Source organism: Mesoplodon bidens (genome assembly GCF_964165515.1).
Source record: "Mesoplodon bidens genome assembly, chromosome: 8".
Taxonomy (NCBI): domain Eukaryota; kingdom Metazoa; phylum Chordata; class Mammalia; order Artiodactyla; family Ziphiidae; genus Mesoplodon; species Mesoplodon bidens.
In genome coordinates, this window is record NC_138165.1 from 44,451,088 (window position 1) to 44,477,386 (window position 26,299).

General features: G+C 42.8%; 1 protein-coding gene across 3 annotated transcripts in view; it reads right to left on the reverse strand.

Annotated features, from left to right (window-relative positions):
- Positions 1-1,991: 1,991 nt before the first annotated feature.
- The window catches only part of FMNL2 (formin like 2), a 304,476-nt gene continuing 280,168 nt past the window's right edge, over positions 1,992-26,299 (reverse strand). The window contains exons 16-27 of one of the 3 annotated variants that reach the window (XM_081242866.1): positions 22,130-22,254; positions 21,285-21,487; positions 19,613-19,847; positions 18,472-18,540; positions 18,271-18,351; positions 16,836-16,965; positions 14,340-14,503; positions 13,073-13,174; positions 10,670-10,768; positions 9,841-9,964; positions 6,250-6,296; positions 1,992-4,080 (exon numbers count right to left, since the gene is read on the reverse strand). In XM_081242866.1, coding sequence (XP_081098992.1) covers positions 4,042-4,080; positions 6,250-6,296; positions 9,841-9,964; positions 10,670-10,768; positions 13,073-13,174; positions 14,340-14,503; positions 16,836-16,965; positions 18,271-18,351; positions 18,472-18,540; positions 19,613-19,847; positions 21,285-21,487; positions 22,130-22,254 — 1,418 coding nt within the window. In that variant the 3' untranslated portion in view covers positions 1,992-4,041. Of the gene's footprint in view, positions 4,081-6,202; positions 6,297-9,840; positions 9,965-10,669; positions 10,769-13,072; positions 13,175-14,339; positions 14,504-16,835; positions 16,966-18,270; positions 18,352-18,471; positions 18,541-19,612; positions 19,848-21,284; positions 21,488-22,129; positions 22,255-26,299 lie in introns of all 3 variants that reach the window. The other 2 variants (XM_081242865.1, XM_081242867.1) reach the window with 2 other exon arrangements.

Below are 26,299 nucleotides of genomic sequence, written 5' to 3' on the forward strand. Positions count from 1 at the left end.
TAATTACCAGATTTTCTCTTATGTTCATATATTGTTCTGATGTAAAGAACATCAATTACATAAAAGTAGACCTTTTGTAAATAAATATAATTTATTAGAAAAAAATGGCATCTCTTACTAAGTTGGATTTGTGTCAGCTTTTTCCTTTAAGCACTGTCATATGCAGCAGTTCTGTGCTGTACGATGATAGATGCCCACATTCTGTTTTCTCAGTGTAATATTTGCTTTTCTCTATAAAAAGATCAAAGAAAAGTTTGTCAACCTTCACACATTTGTTTCTTCAAGTTTTTTCTTGAATAGATGGGGTATTTATTAAAAATGGAAGATTAATCCTTTGGTATGAAGTAGGCTGATAGTATATTCACCTGTGCACACATTTCTGATAAAAACAAATTAGGGCTAAGAATTTCATTATCAGATTTAAAATTAATAGATGTGAATTATACAGCTAATATTATGAAAGTATTACAGTGTAAAATTAGGTAATTCTACAAAATCCAATACATTGAACCAACGAAGTCAGTGATATCAAGTTCCGTCATCTACTGAGCATTGCTGAGTCAGCAGGGTCACCGAACATTGATTGCAGTGACTTTTGAGTGGGTTAAGATTTATATTTTTAGTCACAAAGACTGGGAGAGGGAAACAAATGGGCTTAACTCTGAGTTATTAGGAAATATCTTTTTAAATGGTTGCTGGGAATTCCCTGACTGTCCACTGGTTAGGACTCCATGCTTTTCACTGCAGGGGGCCTGGGTTCATAAAACAATATCTGGTTGGGGAACTAAGATCCCACAAGCCACACAACACAACCAAAAAAAAAAAAAAAGGGGGGGGGGTGCTGCTGATAAAAGATGTCCAAACCCAACCATATCCACTTCGTTTGACCTTCTTCCTGTAGTTTGGGTTTGAAACATTCTGAATTTGTAGCATATTAAGTATCTTACTTCCTTTACCATGAGGCACTTCTCCTGGTACAAAAAACAATGTTTGCGGTCTTACTAACTGCAAAATTTAACTTTTTTCCCTTATAAAAATAAAGCTTCAACTATAAGTCTACCTTGGGGGATATCACAATAAAGCGAATCACTCAAAATGTTTGGTTTTCTTGTGCATAAGAGTTACGTTTACACTGTACTGTAGTCTATAGTCCATTACATGTACAATAGCATTATGTCTAAAAAACAATTACATGCCTTAATTAAGGAATAATTTATTGCTTAAAACGCTAACCATCATCTGATAACATAGGGTTGCCACAAACCTTCAATTTATTAAAAAAAAATGCGAACGCTGTAAAACAAGGCATGCCTGTACCTTGTGTAACTGTGGTGCAGTGGAAAGAGCACTGAATTGGGAACAAAGACCTAAATGCAACAATAATTCCTTAAAAGACTGATTTACGCCCCTCTAAATAAGTTGTTTTTAACCACTTGGACTGTTTCCTAAAATAAATTACAAATTTCTTTGCTTCCCTTAAAAAAAATACTAAATGAATATACTAAGGAGAATATACTAAACTTTTCTGATAACTTGGAGTTATTACAGATACTAGTATGTGTGTGCAGTGGATCACACGGCTTGTATTTACCTTGCCAACCAACGTGGTCAGATGCTTGGTACTTCCGTGCAGTCCACGTGTAGCCTGTGTATATGCAACATCCTCATTACAACAAATGTGGAGAGACGCAATATCTCACCAAAAAAGAGTGCTATTTCTCTGGAAGTAATAAATTCATAACTAGGATTTTGGAGATACTAAATCTCAACACTAAAATACTCAATACTATCAAATAAAATCTATTTGGTTCCTACGTTCCATACAGCAAGTGATCCAGAGTTTGTAGAGGGAGGGGTTTTTCTTAAAACTTACCAAGTATATTTAGGTTATGAATTCAAGCAGCAAGACATACCTGTTTGTTTCTAGAAGATAAGAGTGTACATAAAACCCCCTAAAATATAACATTGAAAGACTGCAGCATATTACAGGATAGTAGTGTAAATAGTTTATTTGCTCATATGCCATGAAAAGACCAGAAAAGTAACATGAAATGCTTTTATAAAACATTTCTAATATTGCTAAGAAGCAGGCCCAGTAACAAACAGAAAAGAGCATGCCAACATTACTGTCTATTTGTAGATTAATAAATAGGCAGTTTATTTTAACATGTTCATCAGTACTGAGCTTTGGAAAATAGCTGCTTTGTGGTGAAGGACCACCTATTTGTGTTATATCTTATGGTCAAATTGCTTTATGGTCAAATTGCTTTTTTCATCAAAATGAATGTTGAGTCAGACAAAATCTTGGCATGTTCTTTTTTAACGTACACATTATGAAAATGTGCTAGCAGGTGGCAGTTTAAACTTTCTGTAAATATGCTAAAGTGAAAATGTAGTAACTGATCCCTAAACTGTCCTTGTAGTTAAATATATATTAAAAAAAAAACCTATAAGTTAAAATAACATTCAGATTGTATAGCATAGGCTGATGCATTTTTAAACAATATTTACAATATTACCCTAGAGGCTTAGGTGGGAATTAAAGAGAAGTGTAAAAACCATAAAAAACTGCACCAATCTTATAGCAAAATATCTGTACATTTAAAAAGAGATATATAACTACACATTATCCAAGGAAAATGGGACCTTCACCAGAGTTCACATAAGCACAACAAAATAAGAAATTCAGTGGTTAAATACTATACAATAAACTTTACAATTAATATATTGATGTCATGTACCAAAAGGTAAGCCAGAAGCAGAATGTATATTATGAAAAGTACAAATTAGCTTCAGTCCAGTTTTTGACTTTGGAATGGATCAAGTGCCCTGCCAGAGAGGAAGGAAAAATAGCAGTGGCTTTGTTGGCCATTTAGTCCCATTACATATCACTTAAACTTAATCCTGATGTATTTCAGAAATTTAATTGTAATCCCCCATAATGTAATCTTGGAAATGCAAGAATTTTTAGCTTTGATATACGATGCCAAATACATCTTCTCCAGTCTACAAAAAGTGGGGGGGGGGGGGGAACAACCCTGCCGATTGTCAGGATAATAAGGCCAGGATTCTAACACTACTCTGCTAGCAGAAGTAATCTTAAATGCTTGTTGATAGCGCTAGTGAACCTCTCCCTGGCTAGCAAGGCACTGATTTCTATTCTCAGGATTGACCCAAAATGGTCCTCAGAAATCCTAATACTGATTACTGAGATGTTAATTTTAGTGCTAATTAATTAACATTTGCATTATTTTTTAAAAGCTGCCTCTAGCTGAAGAACACAGTACTGCAAATAAAGTCTTATACAACATCTGTGTGCCATCATATCGTCGCATTCATACCAATGAATGTCTCTCACAGGGCATCGTACCCCAGCACAGAAGCAGAATGTGAAACGAGTTGACTGATTCTGTGCCACTGCGATAACATCATGTTTGTACTTTGCTGGGGCTTGGTTATGGACAGAAGGAGTTTATCGTGTGACTTTTTCCTTCTTCCACGTTGCAAGCCCTTAAAAATACCAAGTTGATGGGTATGGCTGAAACACAAAATTAACTCCTTAAAAGACATCTCAGCAAAGGAAGCCCACAGCAGATGCATCCATGTTATTTACAACTTATCAGGAAACCAGGGTGGGCCATCATGGGACAATCACAATGGCAGGTAATGACTGTAATATGAATTTTAAATTTTGGTTAAAAATTGAATAACACACTGGTGTAAAAAGATACCTAATCAAATCAAATCCTATTGCTTTGATTAATCTGAGCAGGTACTTCCACTTTTAGGCACTTGTTAACAAAGGTTGAAAGGAGAGCCCATCATTTTAAAGTTCCTATGTGTTTGCTAAATCTGAGCCCTTAGAATATTTTCATCTATGTTCAAGGCTGCAGTTAAATGATAGCACATAAAGTTCACATGGTCAGTTTCATTCACACACACCCTCTATTCATACAGGCAGGTCTCGGGTTCACATGGTTATTTCGGCACCATTAACAGAACGCAAGTTCTGATCATCAAAGCGCCGCCTGACACTTCTCCTCACCGCATCGGCTCGTCTGTATGGTTGGTTTCTAAGATCTGTGAAGAGGAGAGCACCAATAAGAGAAGTGCAACCTTTAATATCATGTTTCTAAGCAAGACAAAGGCCAGCTGGGAGCCAATCAAAGCAGCTTGTGTAGAAGAGTCAGCTAATGGGCCCTTCAAACTCATTGAGAATCTGAGCCAAAAACATGTACTTTGCTCTCAGTATTTACAGTCAAACAAAACAGCATGTAATACTGGTGTGATTCTGGGCTCTTTTAGAAAACTATATGAGAGACTGCTTCTGTCACTGGCCAGAGAGTCTAGCTGAAGTCTTATTTTGAAATGTTTCTTCCGTTGGAAATAGCTATTGCTTAGTAGTTATTTTTCTTTCCGGAAACCTGAATACCAACAACAACTGCAATGAATTTTAAACTGCAAAACTAATAAAACAGACTGCCCTGTCCTGTCTTATCTGAAATTTTTATCAAGGAAGGAACTTATGCTTAGTTTGCAGACACAGCTTCTATTATTTTTATTCCATTAAAATTAGCTGAAGTCAGATTTTTATTTTGCGAATTAGAAACAATACTCAACCACTGAATAAAAGTAATCACTAAATCAAAATAACACTCCATTCCTGAACATTCTTTGCTGCCACCCAAGATTTTTTGTTTTTCATGAGAGGGGCAAGGTGGTATGGGCCCTCCAGATTCTCCAATTTGTACTGCCAATGAACAGCAGGATGCCTAACTGACGACAACAACAAAATGCCTTGTTGAATGAGTGAATCAACCACTGCACATCATTTCAAGCAGGCATTGTTCTAGAGGGATGAAGTGAGACGAACAGGATGAATTTTAGTATACGTAAGCACTCTTAGTGTGAAAGCATGCTTTCTTGATGAATAAGGCAGGTAGCCTAGCCAGCAGGTAGCCTCCATTTAATGGAGTCAGGACATGGTGAAAAGAAAAATAAAGCAGGCTTCATACTTTTCCCCCTTGTTTTGTTTAATTAGTTTGTATTTCCCTTTCATTAACTTAGTATTGTTGAGCTCTGTTTAGAAACAGTCTTACCTTTAGAAAGGGAAACACAAATAACAGAATTAAAACAGATTTAATCTTTTTAATCCCTTCACCTACTCAGATTGAAAATGGATGGGCCATACCTGGTCCACAGAATGTTTGGCCCCCGACTTAAATTTTTAAATACGGTTTCCTGCTATTTAAATTGGTGGTTAACATAAAAGCCAAGGTTTCTGGCTTCACTTGGAAAACTGGAGGATCTTGCAATACTGGGCCCAAATTCTAACATGGCAAAAACAAGCCAGAGCTGAGTGAGTGCTCAGTTAGGCACAGTCCCCACCAGCTCCTGACTCATTGGAATCTGTGACTCTGCCCTACTCCTAAATTCAAGCCAGGAATAGTTTTGCATGCCCTAATCCTCTCGAGCCTTTGCTTCCTTGCCCAGAGTGGTAAATAGAGGTCAGAATTCCATTTCTGGCTAGGGATATGCAGGGACCTGCAGTTCTGTGGTTCCTGAGTCCTCTGAGCAATTAGTTCTAAGAACCCTAATCCTTCTTCAAAGACTACAGATCACATTCCCTGGCCAGGACTTACTCTCAATTTCTTCAGATCAAAATGGGGTTAACTGGGCCTCCCTGGTGGCGCAGTGGTTGAGAGTCCGCCTGCCGATGCAGGGGATACGGGTTCGTGCCCCGGTCTGGGAGGATCCCATATGCCGCGGAGCGGCTGGGCCCGTGAGCCATGGCCGCTGGGCCTGCGCATCCGGAGCCTGTGCTCCGCAACGGGAGAGGCCACAACAGTGAGAGGCCCGCATACCACACACCAAAAATAAAAAAAAATAAAAAAAAATAAAAAAAAAAAAAAAATGGGGTTAACTGAATAACTTGAAGGCCAAGAAGGGGTAAAGGGAAGGACAGCCTAGCACCCAAAGCAAGTACAATCATCAGCAAATACCCGTGCCCAAGCCATCACACTTGAGAACATGGAAGCAGACCAAAAAGTCCAAGAGAAAGGCTCAGCCTCACATCATTGGAATGTGAGGTACAAAGACTTCTCCCTGGTCAGACTCTCACCAGTATTACCCTCAGCCATAGATTGAAATCATTGATCTGCATACAGAGAGAGGAGGAAGCTAAGTAAAAAGTGATGCTTGCCAGCTCTGTGTATCCTCCACCACCGGTGTGCTAGAAGAAATCCTTACCCTCGAGTGAACATTTGGAAATTTAGTGATATTATTCTTCTTTAAAGCTAAACAGAAAAAAACAAAAACACAAAATGATGGTTAAGTAAAAATGGGATGAAAATGGAAAGCAATTCAACTTAGTGAATAACATTCCCGGGCATGTTAGCCAACAGAAGAAGAAAACAGGAGGCCATACTACAAGAGGTGTTAGAGAACACAAGGGAAGGGTGAGCATGTCTTCCCACCCAGCTCTCTGACCACCCAGATCCAAGCTGCTTTGAAGTTTGGCTCCAGAACAATAGTTCAGCAGCAAAACTGACAATAAACAGTAGCCAAGTAGAGGACAGTTTCTAGCCTTGTTAATAAGTACTGGTGGGATAAGTACACTATAGAACAGGCAACAACACACCACATCCTTTGATATCTTCAGAGACAGAGGAACATACATAACAAGTGCAATTCATAGAAGAGTTAACACCACAGAATAAACATGAAGCCAGTTCCATGTCAATCTCAGCATGGGAGTCAAACAATGGCTGTTTCACATACTCCAGTTAGAGTGTGTGCTTCCCTTGTTGCTATTCTAATCAACTGGGCACTACAGAGAAGTCTGTTCCTTATTTAACCATCAAGAACTAAGCCCAGGCAGTTACTTCTTGGGAAGGTTATTATTTCTGGTGCTCCCATCTTGACCAAAGAAGCAGATCCAGATATGATCTCATCACAGAAGAAATGCTCGGGGTTTGACATGGAACAGAGCCACCAGTGAAGAAGCATGAATGAGATAAGACAGTGGGAGCTCCTAAGCCTTTGTTCTCATTTCTTGCTTTGCAGCCTTGCTCCAACATGGAATTGTTGATAGCTGAAATTTGGGCATGACACTCGGAAAAGAAGTGAGTATAAAGCTATAGATTGCCTATATCAGCTTATACAGGCTTCTAGGTCAAAAGAGCTCCCTGAGTTTAGCTTGTACCATGAGCTCCACCACACTGTGGATGATGGCTACAGACTATATAAGACAGTTAAGAGAGACCCAGTTTAAAGCTATGTGTAGTTCACAGCTTCTTCTGCAAATCATTTTGCAACTTTAGAGCACCTTGTATTCCTGAGAATTTGTATAGCAGCTCATTTTACTATCAAAGCATGCTGAGTACAAAAAGGCTGGTTTAATATCTGTAAATCTATTCAAACACACTAAGTGCTCAATAAATGTTAGGTACAGTAATTACTGTTATTAATGACTGTCATTTTGTGTTCAAAGATATTAGCCCCAAAATCTTAAAAGCAACGTAGTTGGTCCCAATCCTGACTCTCAAAGAAGTGTTCTACTCATTGTTTTCTGAAAATTTCTATAAGTAATTGTATTAATTCAACTCACAAACACCATCACAGCCATGTGGATTCATAGATGTATTGAAAGTGCTAGTGAGTAAGCAGTTATGACTGAAATGCAAAACCATGCAGTGTGAAGACAACATAAAATACAACATGATGGAGATGGCAATTCCATGCTAGGATGTTGGGTGGCCCTGACACACAAACAGAGGGTCATTAGGGGTCAAAAAATCTGTAGCAACCTTTTAAGAGCATCAGGTGAGAAAGAGTAATAGTTTAGTAATGGTATTCCTCAGTGAGAACAGGTTCGCAGAAAAATCGAGAGCCACGCTTGGCGGTGCGAGCAGTAAAGGGCACAGTCTTCAGCACTGCATCGAAAACGACAGCCAAACAAGACAAACAGAAGAGAGTAAGAAGCCAAGGTCTACTGCATTAGTACACAGTTAGTGCTTTGTTAATCATACCCGGGGTAAGGGTGGCAGAGATGAGCAGGAAGGGTGTAAGGCAATATATACCCAAGTGAGCTCATAAAGCCTAGAAGAGCTACTCAGTCTTTACTCAGTCTGGGGTAGAACATGGAAAATAGTCCAAGGAGAAAAAAAAAATCTTCTCCATAGACAGATACTCATTTACCTCCTATGGCATATCAGGTCAGACAAATAGAAACTGTACATTTCACAAGCCAGGTGTCGCTAAGCTGGAGAACAGACTGATGAAAATGGCACTCTAAGTTCTTAATGTGCCATGGGTGGAAGCTTCTCTACCTACAAGTCAATCTTACTGTGGCCCTGAGGCTAAACGGTGCTACCCAAGGAGATCTGTTCCTGCTCTTGCTCATAGCAGAGCTGCTCCCTCAATGTGGGAGAGGCAAGGAGAGAGGCTAAACAAGGAAGCTTTATCTGGGAGCCATCTGCAAGCCACTGCAGGGTGAACACAGATACGGGCAGGCACAAATGTACAGAACACGTGTGCACCCTATGTAGAGACCCATCCCACTGCTTACACGGGTTTACTCTGGGCAAGGAACTCTTTATTGACTTCCGTTTTAGTGATTTATTCACGTATTTTATTTCCTTGGGTCTGAGCTGATGAAAGAAATCTGATTTGGGCAGTTTGGGATCCCTATTTCCAATGCTGACTAAGCTATTAACAAGAAATGAGAAGTTAAGAGGCCAAGAGTTATATTTTTTAAAAATTAGGACAATTGAGGAAATGTGGATAATGACTAGCTATTTGATATTAAGGAACTCTTAGTTTTGGAGGTGTGTGATAATGGTCTTGTAGGTACGCTTGTTTGCTTCATTAAAGAGTCCTTATCTTTTGAAGATATATGTGGAAATATTTCCAGATGAAATTGTATGTCTTGGATTTGCTTCAAAATAATTCCAGAGGTTAGGGGGTGGGGAGTAGGTAGAAGCAGACGTGTAACAAGACTGGCCATGAGTTGAAAACTATTCATGGGTGAAGGGTACGTGGGAATTCATCCTACTAATCTCTATACTTTTGCGTAACATTTCCTACAAGAGAAGTTTTAAGTATCTTGGAAGCTGATAAACAGTATTCCTATGCAACAAACATGAAAGGAAAGTCACTTGTAGCCACTGCCCCAAATTATTGCCCTGATCTTTAAGAGGGAATGCAGAAACTCGGAAGAAGTGGTTCGAGCAGAAAGCATTAGGCTACAACTTAATCAGACAAGAACCAATCTGGGTTAGGCACCATTCCTAGCTGAGAGAATGACCATCCCCCAACCCTGGGCTTCTGGCCTGTTGGTCTATCTGTATGAAAGCACCAGCTCCTGATTTCCTAATACCTTCACTTACTTTGAGTGCATAAAAAGGCTTTTAAAGAGCATGTTGGAAAAACATGTGTTGACTGTGCTTAGTACAGTATGGGTCCTGTCCATAGTAGTTATTAATCAGGCAGGTGGGTAGGAGTGGTCATGAGGGAGAAAATGGAGTGTGGTGACAAATCTAAGACAATGGAACATCATTAGAAAAAGGAGCCCTGGTGAAATCTACAGGGTTCCAATGATATTGAGAAACAGAGATTTTTTTCAGAGAGAGTGTTGGGGTTCTTTGACAGGCAGTATACAGGCTACTATAAATATACTTCAAATACTAGCATGGAGTTTCTCTGTAGTTCTGGATCTGAATAAAATCAACCGAAGAACTTGTAAACCCTGGACAAAATCGGTAGCATAATCTGTAAATGGCCCAGTAACGGTGAGGCCAGTGGGATCTCCATGGGCCACAATGAGAAAATAGCCTTCACCTGTGATAATATCTTCAATGGCACCGTCTTTCCCTTCGTATACGTGTCTGTTGTCTTTAACTTGTCGCCTCCTTAATTCCGCAATTAGTTCTTGCTGCTGCCTCTTTGATTTGTGGGAAGGAGACTGAGAAGAAAAAAGAATGGCAGAGATTAGTGGGACCAGCACCCCCTGGAGGTTTGAGAAAATCCAAAATGTGTCTGAGCATTTTGTTACTAACAAGCAGCCTCAGTCCGAAACACAAACAGCACCATCCCAAACATTCTGCTCAGCAGAGGATAACTCAGAAAGTGTCTAGGAAGGAAAGCTTTTGCACTAAAGAACGCACAAAACTGGCAGCAATGGGAGGGCTGGACACTATGGCAACAAGAGGCAGCTAGTAATAACCAGTGACTTGTTAACCTTTGGTCCAGAGGATCATAAGGAAGAATTCTTCGACCTGCCAGCCTTCGTGGTCTTCACCTACGTTGTTTCCCTCCAAAGAATGCTCCCTCCCATTCCCAGAGAAGCCCTCCCACTATCAAGGCCAGCATCAATGGCGACCCCGTGAAGCCTTCCTGTCCCGGGACACTAAGCCATCCAATCATCAGGTTACCCGGGATGGCCTCTCTGTGTATCCAACTGAGATTTAAATTCCCGATCTCTATAAACTTGGAAATGCCACACAAACATGCTCTTAGCCCCATTCCAGTGACTGCTGAACAAAATAATGAATGAACAAGTGTCCATCTGCCAAGTTTCCAAGGCCTAGAAGGAAGCGGAAGGCATCCTGTGCAAATCTGGCTTTCTGGCCTCTTGACGGCTCCATCTCAGGAGCCTGGCACACCTCACCTTTGGGTCCTGCTGCTCGAGCAGAGCTTCCTGCTCCAGGAGTTTCTCCATCAGCGCTTGTTCCTGCTTTTTCCTCAGCTCGTTTTCCTCTTCTGCTTGCTGGGTAAAATCAAAAGTGGCAGAAGATTATGTCAGTGGAAATGCCAGCAGTCAAGATTTTTAGAAGCCATTCTTAGAGAATCCTTGGTTAGCCAGGAATGAGAGTTAAGGGGAGGTTTGGAAGATCTACACTATATGCCTGATTCGAGGTTTTGCTGTCGGTCTATATCACATCTCTTCATAACCTAGTAGTTGAGATTCACCCCTTCCAGAGAATTCCTTTCCTAATGGTTCTCTCCCCACTCAGGCTGCTTCTTAGCCTCCATACTATATATATCGGGGTACCTCCCCTTTTGGCAGCTCTGCTCAGTGATTTTCATGTGAGATTGTTTTTCTTACAGAATCTTTCCCCCTCCCTACAGCTTCTCTGAAAGGAGGGTCTCAGATTCCTCTCCTCTTGCCCATTGTTAGGGGAAAACCTCCGTTCCCTTGCCTCTTGTTTCCTCAGGAGCCTCACCGAGTTGACACTCTTGGGCTTTCTCCCCACAGCTCACTCATTTCCAAGGGAGGCAGTGACAAGTGTGATGAATTAGGGACAAGAAATCCAACAGGCCGACCTCAGCTCAGCCCTGCGGGGCACCCCCTCTTTTGAAGCCAGCCTCCTTAAAGCAACTTCCAATAGTCTAGCTGTGCACTGGTAAGTCATCTAACTCAGGGCCACAGGGTAAGCTCACAGAGACACACCCTGTCCTCCAATCCAGCTTTTTCAGTAATAAAGTTTACATTTTCATCTCTGTTGCTTTTGTCTCGTTTCATTTTGGTTCAAACTTAGGATGGGAAATGACAGATGACATCCTAACACCCTAACATCTGCCCATCAAGTCCCTGCGTCAGTGTCAGGTTGGGCAGTTATTCACTATGTAACATATTAGGGCAAATAGAACATCCTGCCACGTCCCTGCCTGATAAGCGCCTCACACAGCCAGCGAACAGGATCCCGGGGAGAAAGGATAACGTGGAAGGAGCACCTGATGGGCTCTGACCTGTCACACCCCACGGACCAGCTTCTCTTTTTCCTCGGCTCTATGCACGACCCCGCTGAAGGGCCAGACTTGGAGACCAAACAGGGGCACTTCCCAGCTTGTATTATACAATTTAAAAACAGCATATATTTTCTTTTGAGACCTTGGACTTACATTTTTTTTTAGTGAAGAAGCATGGTCCCAGCTCATACCAAGAGCTACCTTGAGTCATCTCAGTAGCACATCAGGGGACCCCAGAGCACCACAGCCAGCAGCCCTGGTGACCAGTGCTTCTCATTGCTCATGGCCCACAGGCTCTCGCACATGGACTTGGTGCTGTATTTGTGTTCATCCACGCTGCCGGGGACACTTCCTTTCTGCTTGTGATATCACTGCTACACTAAGCCATGCTGAGAGAAGATGGCTAAATGTCGTAACCTTGTGAGTTTCAGTAAAAGGCCCAAGAATGGTTCTCCAATGCCATCAGGAGATGGTGAAGTGACCCACTGTTTCCAATCACATGTTTCTCAAAGATGTCCACAGCCCTGCCGCATCCCTCCCCACTCCACAATCACACTCCTCCTTCCTAGACCAACATTACCCAGCTTATACATAGACAAGCCTGGAGAATACAGATCACAATGTCTCCTAAGAGCACTGAAATCCCCTCACGCCTCGCCCTCCTTGTCTTCCTTTCTCAAGGGACAAATTCTTCTGACACAGATCTTTTTGGGTCACATGCTTTTTCAAGACCACGGTCCCGGATTATGTCATAGAGGGCCTCCCATTTAAAGGAAGGGCCATTGTGGGTCCAGATGAAGAAACAGGGATCAACTGTCCTTCCTAGACCCATCTTTTGGTCCACACTAGAGAAATGTTGGTCCAGAGGCCCACGGGCCTGGTCAGAGCTACGACCCAAGCAGGCTCTCCCTGACCTCAGCGACAGTGCCGCTGCCACAGGCCAGGGCTCACTCCTTCTACCCTTTACCCACTCAACAACTCCACGGGAGGCCTGGGTTTCTCAGTCCTTCAACCTGCCTGCGAGGGTCAACAGTCAACGGGGCAGCAGTGGTCCTGGATCTCACTTTCCCACAGGCAGCCAAGAGCTTTTGTTTGGGGGCTGAGCCCCCAGCTGGCTGGGTAGAGACAGGGAGCATGACGGGATGAGGGCCGCAGGAGCAGGGCCAGAAACCGCTGTCTCGTCCTCACCACCCACATCTGCTGCCCGAAGGCACAGGGGAGGTCTCTGCGGAGCCACCGAGACCCAGACACAGCTCGAGGAGGGCACCCACTCGAGAAGTAATGCCAGGGAAGGCTTGAAAGAAACCAGGCTCCTGCTTACCTTATAGGCTTTCACAAACCGGACAAAGACGGGAAAGAAGACAGAGGGGGGTGTCGTCTTGGGGTTTTCTCCAAAATACTTCACCACATCGTCGAAGGCATCCTGTGAAGAAGCGAATTTCTCTTGAATGTCATTTTTCCAGCATTTGAACTCGGCACGCTGGGAAAAGAGCTGCAGCGTCTCCCACAGGTCTCTGGCCTCCATCCTCCCTCACCTCCCACAATTCTCTACAGCCTGTGCTTCCTCCCAACACCCAAAGGCAACCAGAAGAATGCAACACTGCTACACTGGGACCTCCTGCCACTTCTACACACACACACACACACACACACACACACACACACGAATGAGGAACTACTCCTTTCAAGAGCGTCCTAAAGCCATGGGAAGACTCCTTAAAGCCAACCAGATTAGAAGGGACCTTAGAAGTTTGCTCAGACTCTAGATCCCAGCTCACTGCTTCAATGCTCCTTACCATAGCCACTCACTCACTCAAGTCTCTGCTTGAACCTTCCCGGGACACAAGGAAGCCAGCCTCACAAGGGAACCATCCCACCACGTCTGCTTCCTGAGTTCCCACAACCCTCTGCCTTCCCTGCTTGTGTACAGTCCATTCTGGCTGCTTCTCAGGTGTGTAAACCTGACCCGCCAGTGTGGTATAAGATTTCAAGGTCAAGGCCTCCTGGAACCCAACACACTGGGGAACACTGCTGTGCTGAGCACAGGCCTACCACACGTTGGTTGAAGTGAACACAGGACCCATGATAAAGGGAGCCTAGGAGTGGAAGGGGAGGGGGTGGGGAGGGCCTCTAGAGAAAAGAGTGAAGACCTCAAATTAGAAGAGACAATGAGAGCACAGGGGCATCTCCAGGTACAAAATGCAGAAAGATCCCCATCCCCCTTAATAACAGCTACATAAGAAATCTACCCTATGGGGCTTCCCTGGTGGTGCAGTGGTTGAGAGTCCGCCTGCCAATGAGGGGAACGCGGGTTCGTGCCCTGGTCCGGGAAGATCCCACATGTCACGGAGCGGCTGGGCCCGTGAGCCGTGGCCGCTGAGCCTGCACTCCCGGAGCCTGTGCTCCACAACGGGAGAGGCCACAGCAGTGAGAGGCCCGCGTACCACAAAAAAAAAAAAAAGAAAAGGAATCTACCCTCAGCAGACAGAGGACAATTCCCCCCCCCAACCAGAGCCAGGGCCAGCACCCCAGGTGGCTTTAACAGATCCAATCCCTTCTTCATGGGTGTTGGGGGCACAGACACTCACCTGTGCAATCTTAGCATCATCCTGCAGCTTCTTCAGCTTTCCCTCATTGTTAAGGATGAACTCCTTCAGCAGCATGTTGTGGTCATGCATGGTGTACTCCCTCTTGGTCAAGTCCATGCCCCTCTGCAACTCCTTGACGTCCAGTAAAACATTCTCAAGGGAGACTGAAGTAGAGAAAGCAATGTCCCCGTGACTTCAGCCAGGAAAGTCAAAGCCACAGTGAGTCTGGCTGATGAGCCAAGTTCTCAGTGGGTTTCTAGGGTTACGCAAGGCCCTTAGATCTAGTCTCCGGACTTCAGTGCAGAGATCCTTTAATAGGAATAATTTACTAAGTGCTCACCATCAAGCACTGCATTAAATCCTTTACATGCACTAATTCAGTTGCACCACTAGCCCATATTGCCAAAGAGGAAAAGCAACACAAAGAGGTTACGTGGGCTGCCCTAGGTGACACAGCTAGGAAGTGGCAGAGATGGAGTTTGGATAACCAGCACGGATCCCAAATCCTGTGCTTGTTCCCAACTATTCCATTTCTCTTACTGGAGATGATAACCTATTGGTTGCCCTGTAGGGTTAGAGGTTCCTTAACTGACAGGCCCAAGAGCTTATCCTCTACCTGACTCTTTGAACTCCTCTGCATTTCTGTGGCTCTCCAGCAGGGGGTAGCATTTTACCTATTGAATTTTTAGCTGTACTGTCCACAAGGACCCAAAGCAACTCTGACCAGCTTCTTTTTGCTAAACAACCCTTCCGTGCGTCAGAAGGGGTTATTAGCACAAACCTTTCCATCTGCAGTGTGGCCACCCTCCCAGAGTGGATTCACTTCTGCAGCCTCCTGCAGGAGGTCTGGGCGCCACCTCTGGCTCCCCACTGCCTGAAGCAGCTCTGCACATGGATGGATTACGGAACAATGTAGCATGCTTTTCCCTCGCTAGACCCACACTGTTATTCATCTTTGACTCCTCAGTGCTTAGGCCTATGCCAAGTACAAAGCAGGAACTCAGAAAGGTTCACTGGATAAAGGAAGCAGTGAGTAAATAAATGAGTGAAGGGATAAGGAATCCATGTCAGCACACCTGGGCCCCAGAGTGAGAATACAGAAAACAAGTCAGCCAGAGAGCACCTCAATCTCCCCATTTTCCTCCACTGACTTTTCTGAAATGACACTTTAGGGGAATCTCATTCGGGCCAAACAAAATGTGCTATAGGAAAAAATTTTTAACTTTTTTTCTTAATTAGAATGGTGATGCTAAAGAATCCCTCATTTAGACAAAGGGAAACTTGAAAGGAGGAAAACCACTCTACCAGAAGAGAAATCCTAGTAACTGCCTAAGTAAGCCCCGAGCCCTCAGTAGGTCTGGCACGGCCTGCACTGCCCAGTCCTCTGTAGTCAAAATATCATTTCCTCCTGCCTCTCAGCCTCCCCTCGGGCTTCAGCAGCGTCTATCCCAGTAACAGGGCATCATCTCATTCATTAATTCACTCATTCATTTGTTCCCAACCATCAATTTGCCAGGAGCTAAGGAAATTATAAAGATAAATAAAATGATTATACCCATACATGAACAGGTTGCAGTGGACATGCAAAATGTTGTGATAAAATTTATTAAATCTTGTATGAGAGGCTTGTATGGAATGCTCTTGAGTAAGAACACAGAAGCAGCAGCCATTTACTCTGAGGAAGTCAGAGAAAGTCTTGCCCTCAGAGGTTCAATTTGCTAAGTCTGGGGTAGGTCTCAGGAATACAAATGTACAATAAACACTTTGGCTGCTTAAGATCATAATTTGAGAATCATGGCATGTATCCAACTCCGAGGTCAATCTGCATCTTGTTCCTTTTTCTAGGCTAATGTTCTTTTGAGAGTATGTGGTACACTGGACAACACACCATATGAGAAGATTATCTGAGTTCAAGTTCTGTTTCTATCATTTTCTACCCATGTGACCTTGGGCAAGGCATTTAGTCTATAAAAATGTCAGTTTTTTCATCTGTAACAGTACAGCCCAACTATCTCAGAGCAGCCGATGATTTAACTGAGAAAATGCATAACTGTCATAGCAAAGTAACAACCAAGAAGTACTGATAATTTAACTTGTGCTCAGGCTAAACACAAACTGTTTAGAACTGCCACACCTGAGCAAGTGGGACAGCACAGAATCTAATTAAAGTGTTTGTTGCGGGGGGTGAGTCTCAGAGTCTCTCATTTCAAGTGACAGCAACAGAATAAAAAGGGCAACAGATGGAAGCGGGAAGGCACCTGAAGCCCAAAGACCTGGATCTTTATAAAGAGAACACCGTCCTCTTCACGTCCGTGTTTGTTATTGCTCCCAGGTGCGGGCAACACCAGAGGCGATGTGTTTCAGCTCAGAGCCTCTGACGTTTTAGCCTCCCCTTTGTAGAGGGGTTCTGAAGAGTGTTGTTTAAGCAGGGAAGGGTTCCCCCATGATTCAAGGCATTCATACCCAAGAGTAACATTAAGAGCTGAAATCAAGTACCTGAGGCAGCTTTCTCCACATAATGAAGCTCATTATAAAATAGGGACACTTGGTGATATTTTTCTTTTACGACATTGGATATATAGTGCAACAGTGTTTGCTTTCGGTCCGTTGACTTTGTATCTAAGAGCTGAAAACCAAAGGGGATGAGGGTTAGAGTAACAGATGATGGGAGAGTTACCTGCCAGATGATGCTCTCCCGCTCAGAATAAATACCTGAGCACAGGTGCCCCAAAGTGGAGAGAGAACATTCCCACAGGAGAGTCAGCTTTGTTCTCGGGTGAACCAGCCCATGGATTATTAAGGGACAAGAGGGCTTCCTGACCAGGGGACACGCTCAACTTTAGGGACGACTCTAAGCATGAGAGCTGTTCACGCGTCTGTCCTCACGTGAACTCCCCGCCCCCATCTGCTCCACCACCTCCCTGGCTTACAAGCAGGAAGACTCCAGTTTCAGTGCTCTCCCAAGTGCAGGCCAGAGTAGGAAGTGAGGCTGGAGCCGGGAGTGTGCATAGGTGTGCACAGGTACACCTATGCCATAGTCCTCACATCCTGCTCAGCCCCACTTACTCCCCAGCTCAAAGCAGATGTGCTTAACATACATACCATGGCCTTCTGGGGGCCAGAACTGTGACTAACTAGACAGTCCCTATCAAATAACCATGTCCCCCCACACCTGGGGCTGGGGACTCCAACCACTGCCCAACCTGCTCCCGTGGAAGCCATGTCTGCCAGTGCAGCCCGGGGGACAGGGCTCCATGGAGCATTCTCTCTAGTCCTGTTCCTAAGTCAGGTGACTCTGGAAAGCAGAGTACCCTTCTTCATCCAGGGGGAAGAAATTTTTTTTTTAGAAAACACAGAAAAGTATAAAGAAGAAGCTCAAAAACCCTTCCTAATTCCATTCAACCTCTCTGTTAATATCTTAATCTACTTCCATTCGGGGTTTTTTTCTCCATATTTTACCTAGTTAAAAATCAAACTGTACAGACAATTTATACCCTGCTTTCTTTCCTAAACACAAAATTACCTATTCCTTTGAAAACTCTTCACAAATAGTCTAACAGTTGAAGAATAGTTCACCGTATTAACTATCATTACAGCATATTTAATCATTTCCCCAAATGTTGAATCTTTACACTGGTGCTAATTATTTGCAATTATAAATAAAATACAGCACCCATAATTCAGACTCCTGAGGAAAGATTCCTAGAAATGGAAATATCGGGTCAAAAGGTATGAGTATTTTTATGGTCCGAAGTGCTTGCCGCCATATGGCGTTCCAGAAAATTTGCACCCGCTGCTCCTCCCACTAGCAGAGAATCTTCATCAAAACAACCCACCCCACTTCCAAGAGCAGACTCTCTCTGCTCCAGGACTTAATCTTTGCCAGCTGTTTTGTCTCTCATATAGCTCTTGTACTTTTTAGTCCACTCACCAGATCTAAACTCTGAAGTTTAAATCCATAAACTGCTCCTCGTTTACTGCTATTCATATAGTTTCCAAGGGCCAAGATGATCTGCAAAGAAAGAGAGAAAAGAGAAGCCCATCGGTACAGCATCCCAGGAATTCCCAGGCTGAGGAATGCAGCTGACAAGTCAGCTCTTCCATACACATACAAGAGGAAAACTTCACTTGCCTCCAGAATTTTCTTGAGTTTTTGGGACGACTTTATAGAGACAGATGCTGCTATAATTGAGTGCAGTTGCTAGATTCCAGTCAAAGGAAAGAAGGGGGGGGGGGAGAAAAGACATGTTAAAAATGGGAAACTCTGATTGAAAACTAAAACTTTAATACAGAAGAAAACAGGCCTGCATATAGAACTTAAAGCCTTAATGCTGAGATTCTATTTTTTCCTAAACATAACAATTTTAAATTGTCCTTCTAGGTCTTAGGTAACTAGAGCATTATATGTAAGCTCTTCTCTAAATAGGAAGTATTATCAGAACTAGCTTATCATAAAATCTGTGAGCAATGAGACTTAAGTTAGGAGTCAACAGCATCTTCCAGGAGAACTCAATAGCCTGCCCACCATCTCTAATCATATAATACAATTCATATTTTTAAATCAATGGAGCTAGCCAAGAACAAAAACAAAACAAAACAGCAAAGAAATATAATCACCGTGCAGAAGTTCTCAGAACATATTTTGGACACACATGCTACTATAATCAGTAATTAACAAACATTTATTTAGAAATAGAACTGGGAAAGAACTATTTATGATATTCATAAGTCTCTACCAGATTAACACAAAAGAACAAGAGATGGTTGGCTATTATTTCTACGTCACCACAGTGTACTGTAACAAACTTCCAAGGAAGAAGACCCCCATGGCAAATTTAACTCTTCCAATGAAAGTCAATAAGCCTGTTCACTAAAGATATGAGATGGTTTTTAGAAATGAAGTTAAATTTTCAGTCTTGGTAACCCAGCCAGAAGACTGGTACCTTGAGGAGGGGACCAAATGTGAGAAAATGATTCTCCCTGTCCTCTGTATTGAGGTGTCCTTTAAAATCCAAAGGATATCTGTAGACACAGGAAATGGCATTTTCTAGGGAGAAGAGCAATATGGAATGGGGAAATTCACCGTTTTCAATTTTACTTGGCATACACAATGAGAAAAAGATGGTAAAAATAAAAATGCCATGTTGAAAGTTCTGGGAAGAAGTCTTAGAGCCCACGACATTAAGTGCAATTCTGAGAGAAAGTTAAAAGAAAACAAACAAAAAAATGCTATCTGTTTGGACCCCTTCCCTTGCCAGAGTTGGTCCACTCACAGGAGTCAGCATCTGAATGCTTTCGGCAAAGTTCCCAATGAAGGCCATGATGGTCATCTTCTGCATGAGCCTCTCAATTTTACTGAACTGCATCATGAACCGGTCTTCATCTGACAAGTTTTCCAGGGGCTTCCTTTCCCGCTCATAGAGCCGCAGCACTTTCACCTCATTCTCAGTTGGCAAGAACCTCATCAAACACTCTACAAAGTCTACAGGCAATGTCTTCAAGTCAAATCTGAAGACAGAGGTGGACAACAAACATGTCACTGTTAAAGAGAAAACCTCCTCCCCTCTCAGCCACACTTCCACCTGGTCCAGATCATGAACCACCATGTCGATGAGTTGATGTCTACAGCTGGATGATGTCTACAGACGTGAACATGCCCCTTGGTGCTGGCTCCTGACTGTGCATCAAGCACTTTCATTGATCCTTCCTGGAAAGGTGGACCTTATCACAACTGCCATGCTCAGTTTTTAGGCTATTAGTATAGCTCTAAGCCTCTAGAAATCAATAGTAAATGACAGCAGGTAGAAGCAGAAGGAAAGCTGAAGTATCTGGTGGTTAAGTGGTTCAAGGACATGTTTTTTTTAGGCCTGTGAAGTACTGCTAATTAAGGAGATATAATATTATACACACAATTACAGAATATCTGGTGAACTCTGTAAAATATTTCAATTAAACCAGTAAGTCTGGGATATTTTTTCTCCTTTAGAAAAAAATGCATCAAAATGCCTGTACTATATGGATGCTTTGGCTTAAATGCATACATCCCTTGAGGGAATATTCAGTCTTTGTGGATCTATACTCAATCTGAACTAAAGAAGTATCTGCTACAATCTCTAGTCTATTCTCTGGACAATCTTTGTTCAGCAATAGAATTACACTTAATCATCATTACAAACAAGATATGTGAAGATTAAAAACCAGAATTCATATCAGGTTTCAACACTAGAAATCAGAACAGATGATAGGGTGCACTAAACTACTAGCTTATGATCCTGGCTGAGGACATGAAACTGGAACAAATGATTTCTCAGTGTCTTTTACTCCCCTAAGAATCTCTGATCAAAATTTATGAAATACCAATTAATGATGAATTAGTTTCTAAAACATCTAATAACATCCTTATCATATTTGATAGTCACCATGACTCAAAGAGTAGAAAGATTCTTCTAATAGAAGAGTAAATAAAATCAATGCCTTCTCTGCAGTTCAAGGATTAAAAAAAGAACTAAACTTGCTTTAAGATGCCCTGAAAGTGCTAAGGAGCAACAGGAATCACATTCCTATTGTTATGAATTAAGACAAGCCTCTGTCTCCTATTTGCATCTGGTGTTGAGTTGAATCATTCCACAAATGCCATCAAATTTGTACTCAATGAATCTGGATAAAATTCAGATACTCCACAGAAAACTGATATTTTCTCCCTTTTCTTAGCATCTGCAATACTTCTCTCAACTTTCCTTTTATGTAAGCATTGCTGCAGGCATATATAAGAGAACAGACCAAGATAATAAACGATGTCACGATCCAGTTGTTATTCTTCTAAAACAATTAATTACTCATTCTAATATAGCACCCCCAAAGGTCATTTCTGGTCCACCTCTTCAGCGTTACCATTTTCATTCTAAATTTACTAGGATATAATCTTTCAGAATGCCCTGAACTTACACATGAATAGCTTTACATATTTCATCCGCGGTCTTTCCAGCTTTCCTTAAAGTTATGGCAAGATTTTTAGCCCTATTTGCTTCTAGTAATGTCACTTTGTTTGATCCCTTCTGCGTTATCTTCTGTTTGCTTGAAGAAAGATCAATGGCAGGACCTTGGGCTTTTGTCTTAAATATTTCCTCAAATTCATCTACATTTAAGTCCTGGGTTAGAGAGGAATGAAATAGGCAAATTAGATTATACTTAAAAATGAAGTCAGGAAGCCACCCTTTAGATAGTTTCTTAAGCATCAAAGAAGTTACTTTTTCTCTACTAAGTACTGATACTTGTCTTTGGCCATGGCTTGCTCAATTTCTCTATTTGTGTTAGTGTTGTGTGACTTATGCCACATATACAGACAAAAATGTCTAAAGTAGACAACTGTTTCCAACCAGTTAACTCAATTGCCTTTCAATTACTGCCTTGTAGGGGGGTGGCCAGCACAGACTAAAACTATCCACCAAACCAGCTAGTAGGTGTGATTATTGAGTCCTTTTTCACTTATAGTTCAATAAAGGGTTTTTATGCCCCTTTATAAATTAAGGGCAGAGACTGTGTCAGATGTACATTTTGTGACACACAGTGAAGATGTTCAAAACTATTCCATTTTAATGTATAATAAGTTATTAAATATAGTTTTAGAACCACCTTACAAAATAGCATCCAATTTTATTCTCCTTTTCTTCTTTACATCAAGACACTTAAAACACTAGCTTTTATTGCAGAAACTTTCAGGTTAACACAGCACCCATTCTGGCTTTGCTGCACAGAGAGGGCCCCTTGTTTCTAACCAATGAGAAAGATACCTCCAGAATTCGCTCATCGTCAATTTCATTGAAGACTGTGCCATTGATCTGATTTGGCTTCAGGGCAACCCAGTTAAAAACTGGCATTCTGAATTTCGTCTTGATTGGCTTCTTAATTTTCACAGCTACAGAGGTCAGAGAGAATGAAATTAAGATTCCACCAAAACCCTCAAGAACAATCAGACAACAGTCCTTGCAGATGACACTCTAACACTGGAGGAAGGCTGGCAAGAGGTGCCCAGGTGTTTTAAAATATGGAAAACATCACGCAACACTGTGGCCAGGACAACTTGAGGTCATCATTTGATACAACAGTGTGTTACAGTTGCCTAAGAGCTGGGGTTTTGCTTTTTTTTTTTTAATGCAGGCAACTGGGTGGTTGAAATACAGTCACAGTGTCAGGACGATGCTTAGGACACATAAAGAGTTGGGGAATAAAAATTATTCTTTCTATTATTAGATAGCAGAGAGGGCAAATACTCTGTGTCACTTAGTTTGACATTGGTGAATGTGAAGTCGCATTCTGACATCCTAAATTTCTGGTTTTCTAACACATATTTCCAAAACAAATCTTCAAAGATGATCAGAGACTGCAGATAGTGTCTGCTTAAACCACCAGAAATGAAATGTCAAGAAGGCTGACTTCCAGCCAGAGCAATACACTCCTGTGGATGATTTCAATAATGGGGATGATATTGGCTGTTGAGAGTTACTCCAAACAGACTAAGGGCCACAAATGGCCTGAAACAGAATGTTTAAGAAGACAAAAGGGGTACTTAGAAATCTGGGTTTGTGTTGCTTTCTGGAGAAGGGCCACAGTCCCCTCCCCCTCTCTTTTAAGTGCAAGCTCTCCCCAGGAATCAGCTACTCCGTGCAACTAGAAGGTAAGAATGCACCCATTAAAAATACTGAAAACCTCTTAATAGAGAGGAAGGGTCCCACCTTTGAGGGGATGGGGGTGGGGGGAGTGCCCCCTCCTCTTACTTTGGGGAAATGAGCTAAAAAGGGCAATCCACTAAAAATTCCATTAATTAACTACACACCATAAAGAAGTCTTCCCAAACCAATTAGCTATAAATATTCACCGTCTTAAGTCTGTCTCAGGGATGCCCACCACACTATCTGGGAAGGGAGGGAGAAGAAATTCAGTGCAGAACAGAAGAAATGGAACACACAACTGGGCTTTTACCTGGCTGCCTGCCTCACTGAAAAAACAGAGACAGACAGTGCCTCTCGTTCCTCCAGAGTTACAAAGGCCACGTCAACAGCGGGAATGTCATCTGACAAATCCACACAGAAGCATGCAGGAACACAGAAACACAGCTTTTGCCAAAACAGGCTTTCCACCAGCAAATGTGACACTTTACTCTCTACTACCCAACGGTGTCCATTTCTGTCCTCGCTACCCGGGAAAGCCCATGTCCTCCAGGGGACAAAGGACCAGACCTTCCTCTAGTCTGGCACTTCTGCAGAGTTGAGGGAGAAGAGGTGGATGGGAGCGGGGGTGACAGGTCGGCGCCATCCGGTTCCATCATCCCTCCACAGACAACGCAGGCCGCGGGACACGCCCTACAAGCAACTCCCTGTGCAGCCACCCTACTTTTAACTCTTTAAGCAAGACTAGGAATAAGCCTGAGATCAGAGCACAGGCCAAAAAGTTCTCTTCTGAAAGGCTGCCCTGATTCTGACTGGGGAGTTGGGGGGCTGGGTTAGCAGAGGCGGGGTCTATAGGTGACCACGATACGCACCATGTTCCCAGTGTTCAAGCTACAAGAAGTGGCTCTGCGTGGGTGGGTGGGTGTTCTGTGGAGAGAACCGATCACCAGAGGGAGGGGACTAGGAAAGCAGCACCCAGCAGCTTTCCCTTGTTCTGGGGAGGAGCCTTCCTCTTTCCCTCAGGATAAGTCTAAAATCCTTCTAGGGACTTCCCTGGCGGTGGTCCAGTGGTTAAGACTCTGCGCTCCCAATACAGGGTGCACGGGTTCGATCCCTGGTTGGAGAACTAAGATCCCACATGCCACGGGGCACGGCCAAAAACAAACAAACAAATAAAATTTTTAAAAAACCCTAAAATCCTTCTAGAGTTGAGGCTTTAGATCCAACTTTAAAAACTAAACTAAAAAACATTCCTTTCCCCAGGGAGAAAGGAACAGGGCACCTGAAATCCAGGATGCCTGCTTAAAGGGCCATAACCTCTTCTACAGGTTCAACTAAAACATGTGGGCAGCCCTGGAATCACAACAGCCAGCCAGCACCACACCTCCCCGCAGACACAGAGCAAATGCATGGCTCGATGGGAGATGGGGTGGAGATGTCAAGGCATAGCGTGACCCACAGGAACACATGGCAGACACTCAACACACTCAGGGAGAAGCAACCTACAGAAAAGCTTGATTGGCCCATCTTTTGTGGAAGCAGAAAGAACAAAGAAAATACAAAAGAAAAATTAGATACGGTTAGCGTTCAGCGGCTCAGCAGTCCACACACCCTTAGCAGAGAATTCCGTACTTCTGGGACACATTTCACAAGGCAGCACAGAGCCAAAAATTCATTTCCATTCAGACCTGCCTTAAAGACGCCCTTATTATTTTATTTTTAAAAATAACTCTTTTTTAGAAAAGGGGGGAAAATGATTTCATTATAGTGCTGCCAAAGAGCCATATTGACCTGTGCTAGGTATTCCATAAGACATAAACACTTTTTTTAATGAAAAAATAATCAGCTGAAGTCCCAATTCTCACTGTGAAGTTCCAAAGCATATTCTTCCAAAGAGAAACAGCAAAGGTTACAGACTACCCAGGGGTCTGTCACTGATGACCTGACTGGGGAATGGGAACCAGGTTGGTCTAACAGATTTGAGGAGGTACGCCTTACACTTCAAATGCACATTTCACACTACTAATATATTCTGTATAAAATGCAAAGAAAAGTCCACAAGATAAACTCAGGGGACCTCCTCCTGGTCCCCTGACTTGGTCACCAAGAAGACACTTGCTCATTGCCTGCTGAAGAGATAAGACATCCAGTTGCCTGTGGATCTAGGGGTCTAGTGATGTCACAGGTTTCTGGCTTCCTGGGGGGCCCTTGGCATATCATCTCAGCTGTCTCTTGGATCTATGGGGACATCCTGATGCTGTCTGGACTCTTGGTTCCAGAGAGAGAGTGTTACTGAATACACTGGCAAAGCAACTCACAAAATGGGTTACAACCACTAAGTATTAACGGCCGAATTAAGGATGAGTAAGGAAAAGAGATTAAAGGCCTTGTAGAAACTGCCTGATCTCAAGCTATCAAAGACTCGTAAGGATTTTATAATCCTTATGTCTTGTAAAACACAACATCTTGTAATTGTTTAATGGACACTTATGGCACTGAAGAGGAGTTCCTTCAGTCCCACATACAGTCCTTCAAATTGCATAAGACACAAAGGGGACAACTTTCAAATGTAGGAATCCTGAAGGGAGCACTGAGGGATCAGCTGAACACAGAGTTTCACACTGTAAAACTGAGGCAATCATTGGAGTCAACAAATTGTAAAGATTAAGTAGGAGGAAGAACCCAGGCAAAAAATTTAACCAGAGAGGCCAAGACTCGTTCAGAAGGGAGTCCTGGATGTGCACATCTGAGACTCTTGGCTCTTCTCTCCTCCAAGGCAGTCCTGAGGTCCAAGTCGGAGCCCAGGTGAACGGAAGTAGAGGCCGTATCGCACATTAGGTTTTGTCAGACAGAAAGGAAGCAAGACCAAAGGAGAGACGCGCTCATGGTGAGTGCTCCTGGGGGGCTACAGGGAAAGCCTCATCAGTGGGCCCAGGTGCACATGACAATGACACTATCACTGAAAACAGCCTGTTGATGTAACAGATTCCTAGGGCTCCTTAAGAGGTTTTCTGTTTGTTTACGTTTCAAAATCCAACAGTTTCATGATGACGCTCCTTTAACTTTTGTCCTTCAGAAGCAATAAAAATTCTAGAAGAAAGCGGTAGACGAGGGAGACCTTGAAAGGTTGAAGTAAGTCATTGGTTTACTGCCAACACGACTTTGAACAGGCATCTTGTTTGACAGTTTTATAGGAGCTGGGGTGGAAGTAAACACCACAGATCTGATGTGGAACATGTTTGTTACAGGTGGTTTATTGGTGTTGAAAAGGGCTTCAGTCACCAGGATAAATTA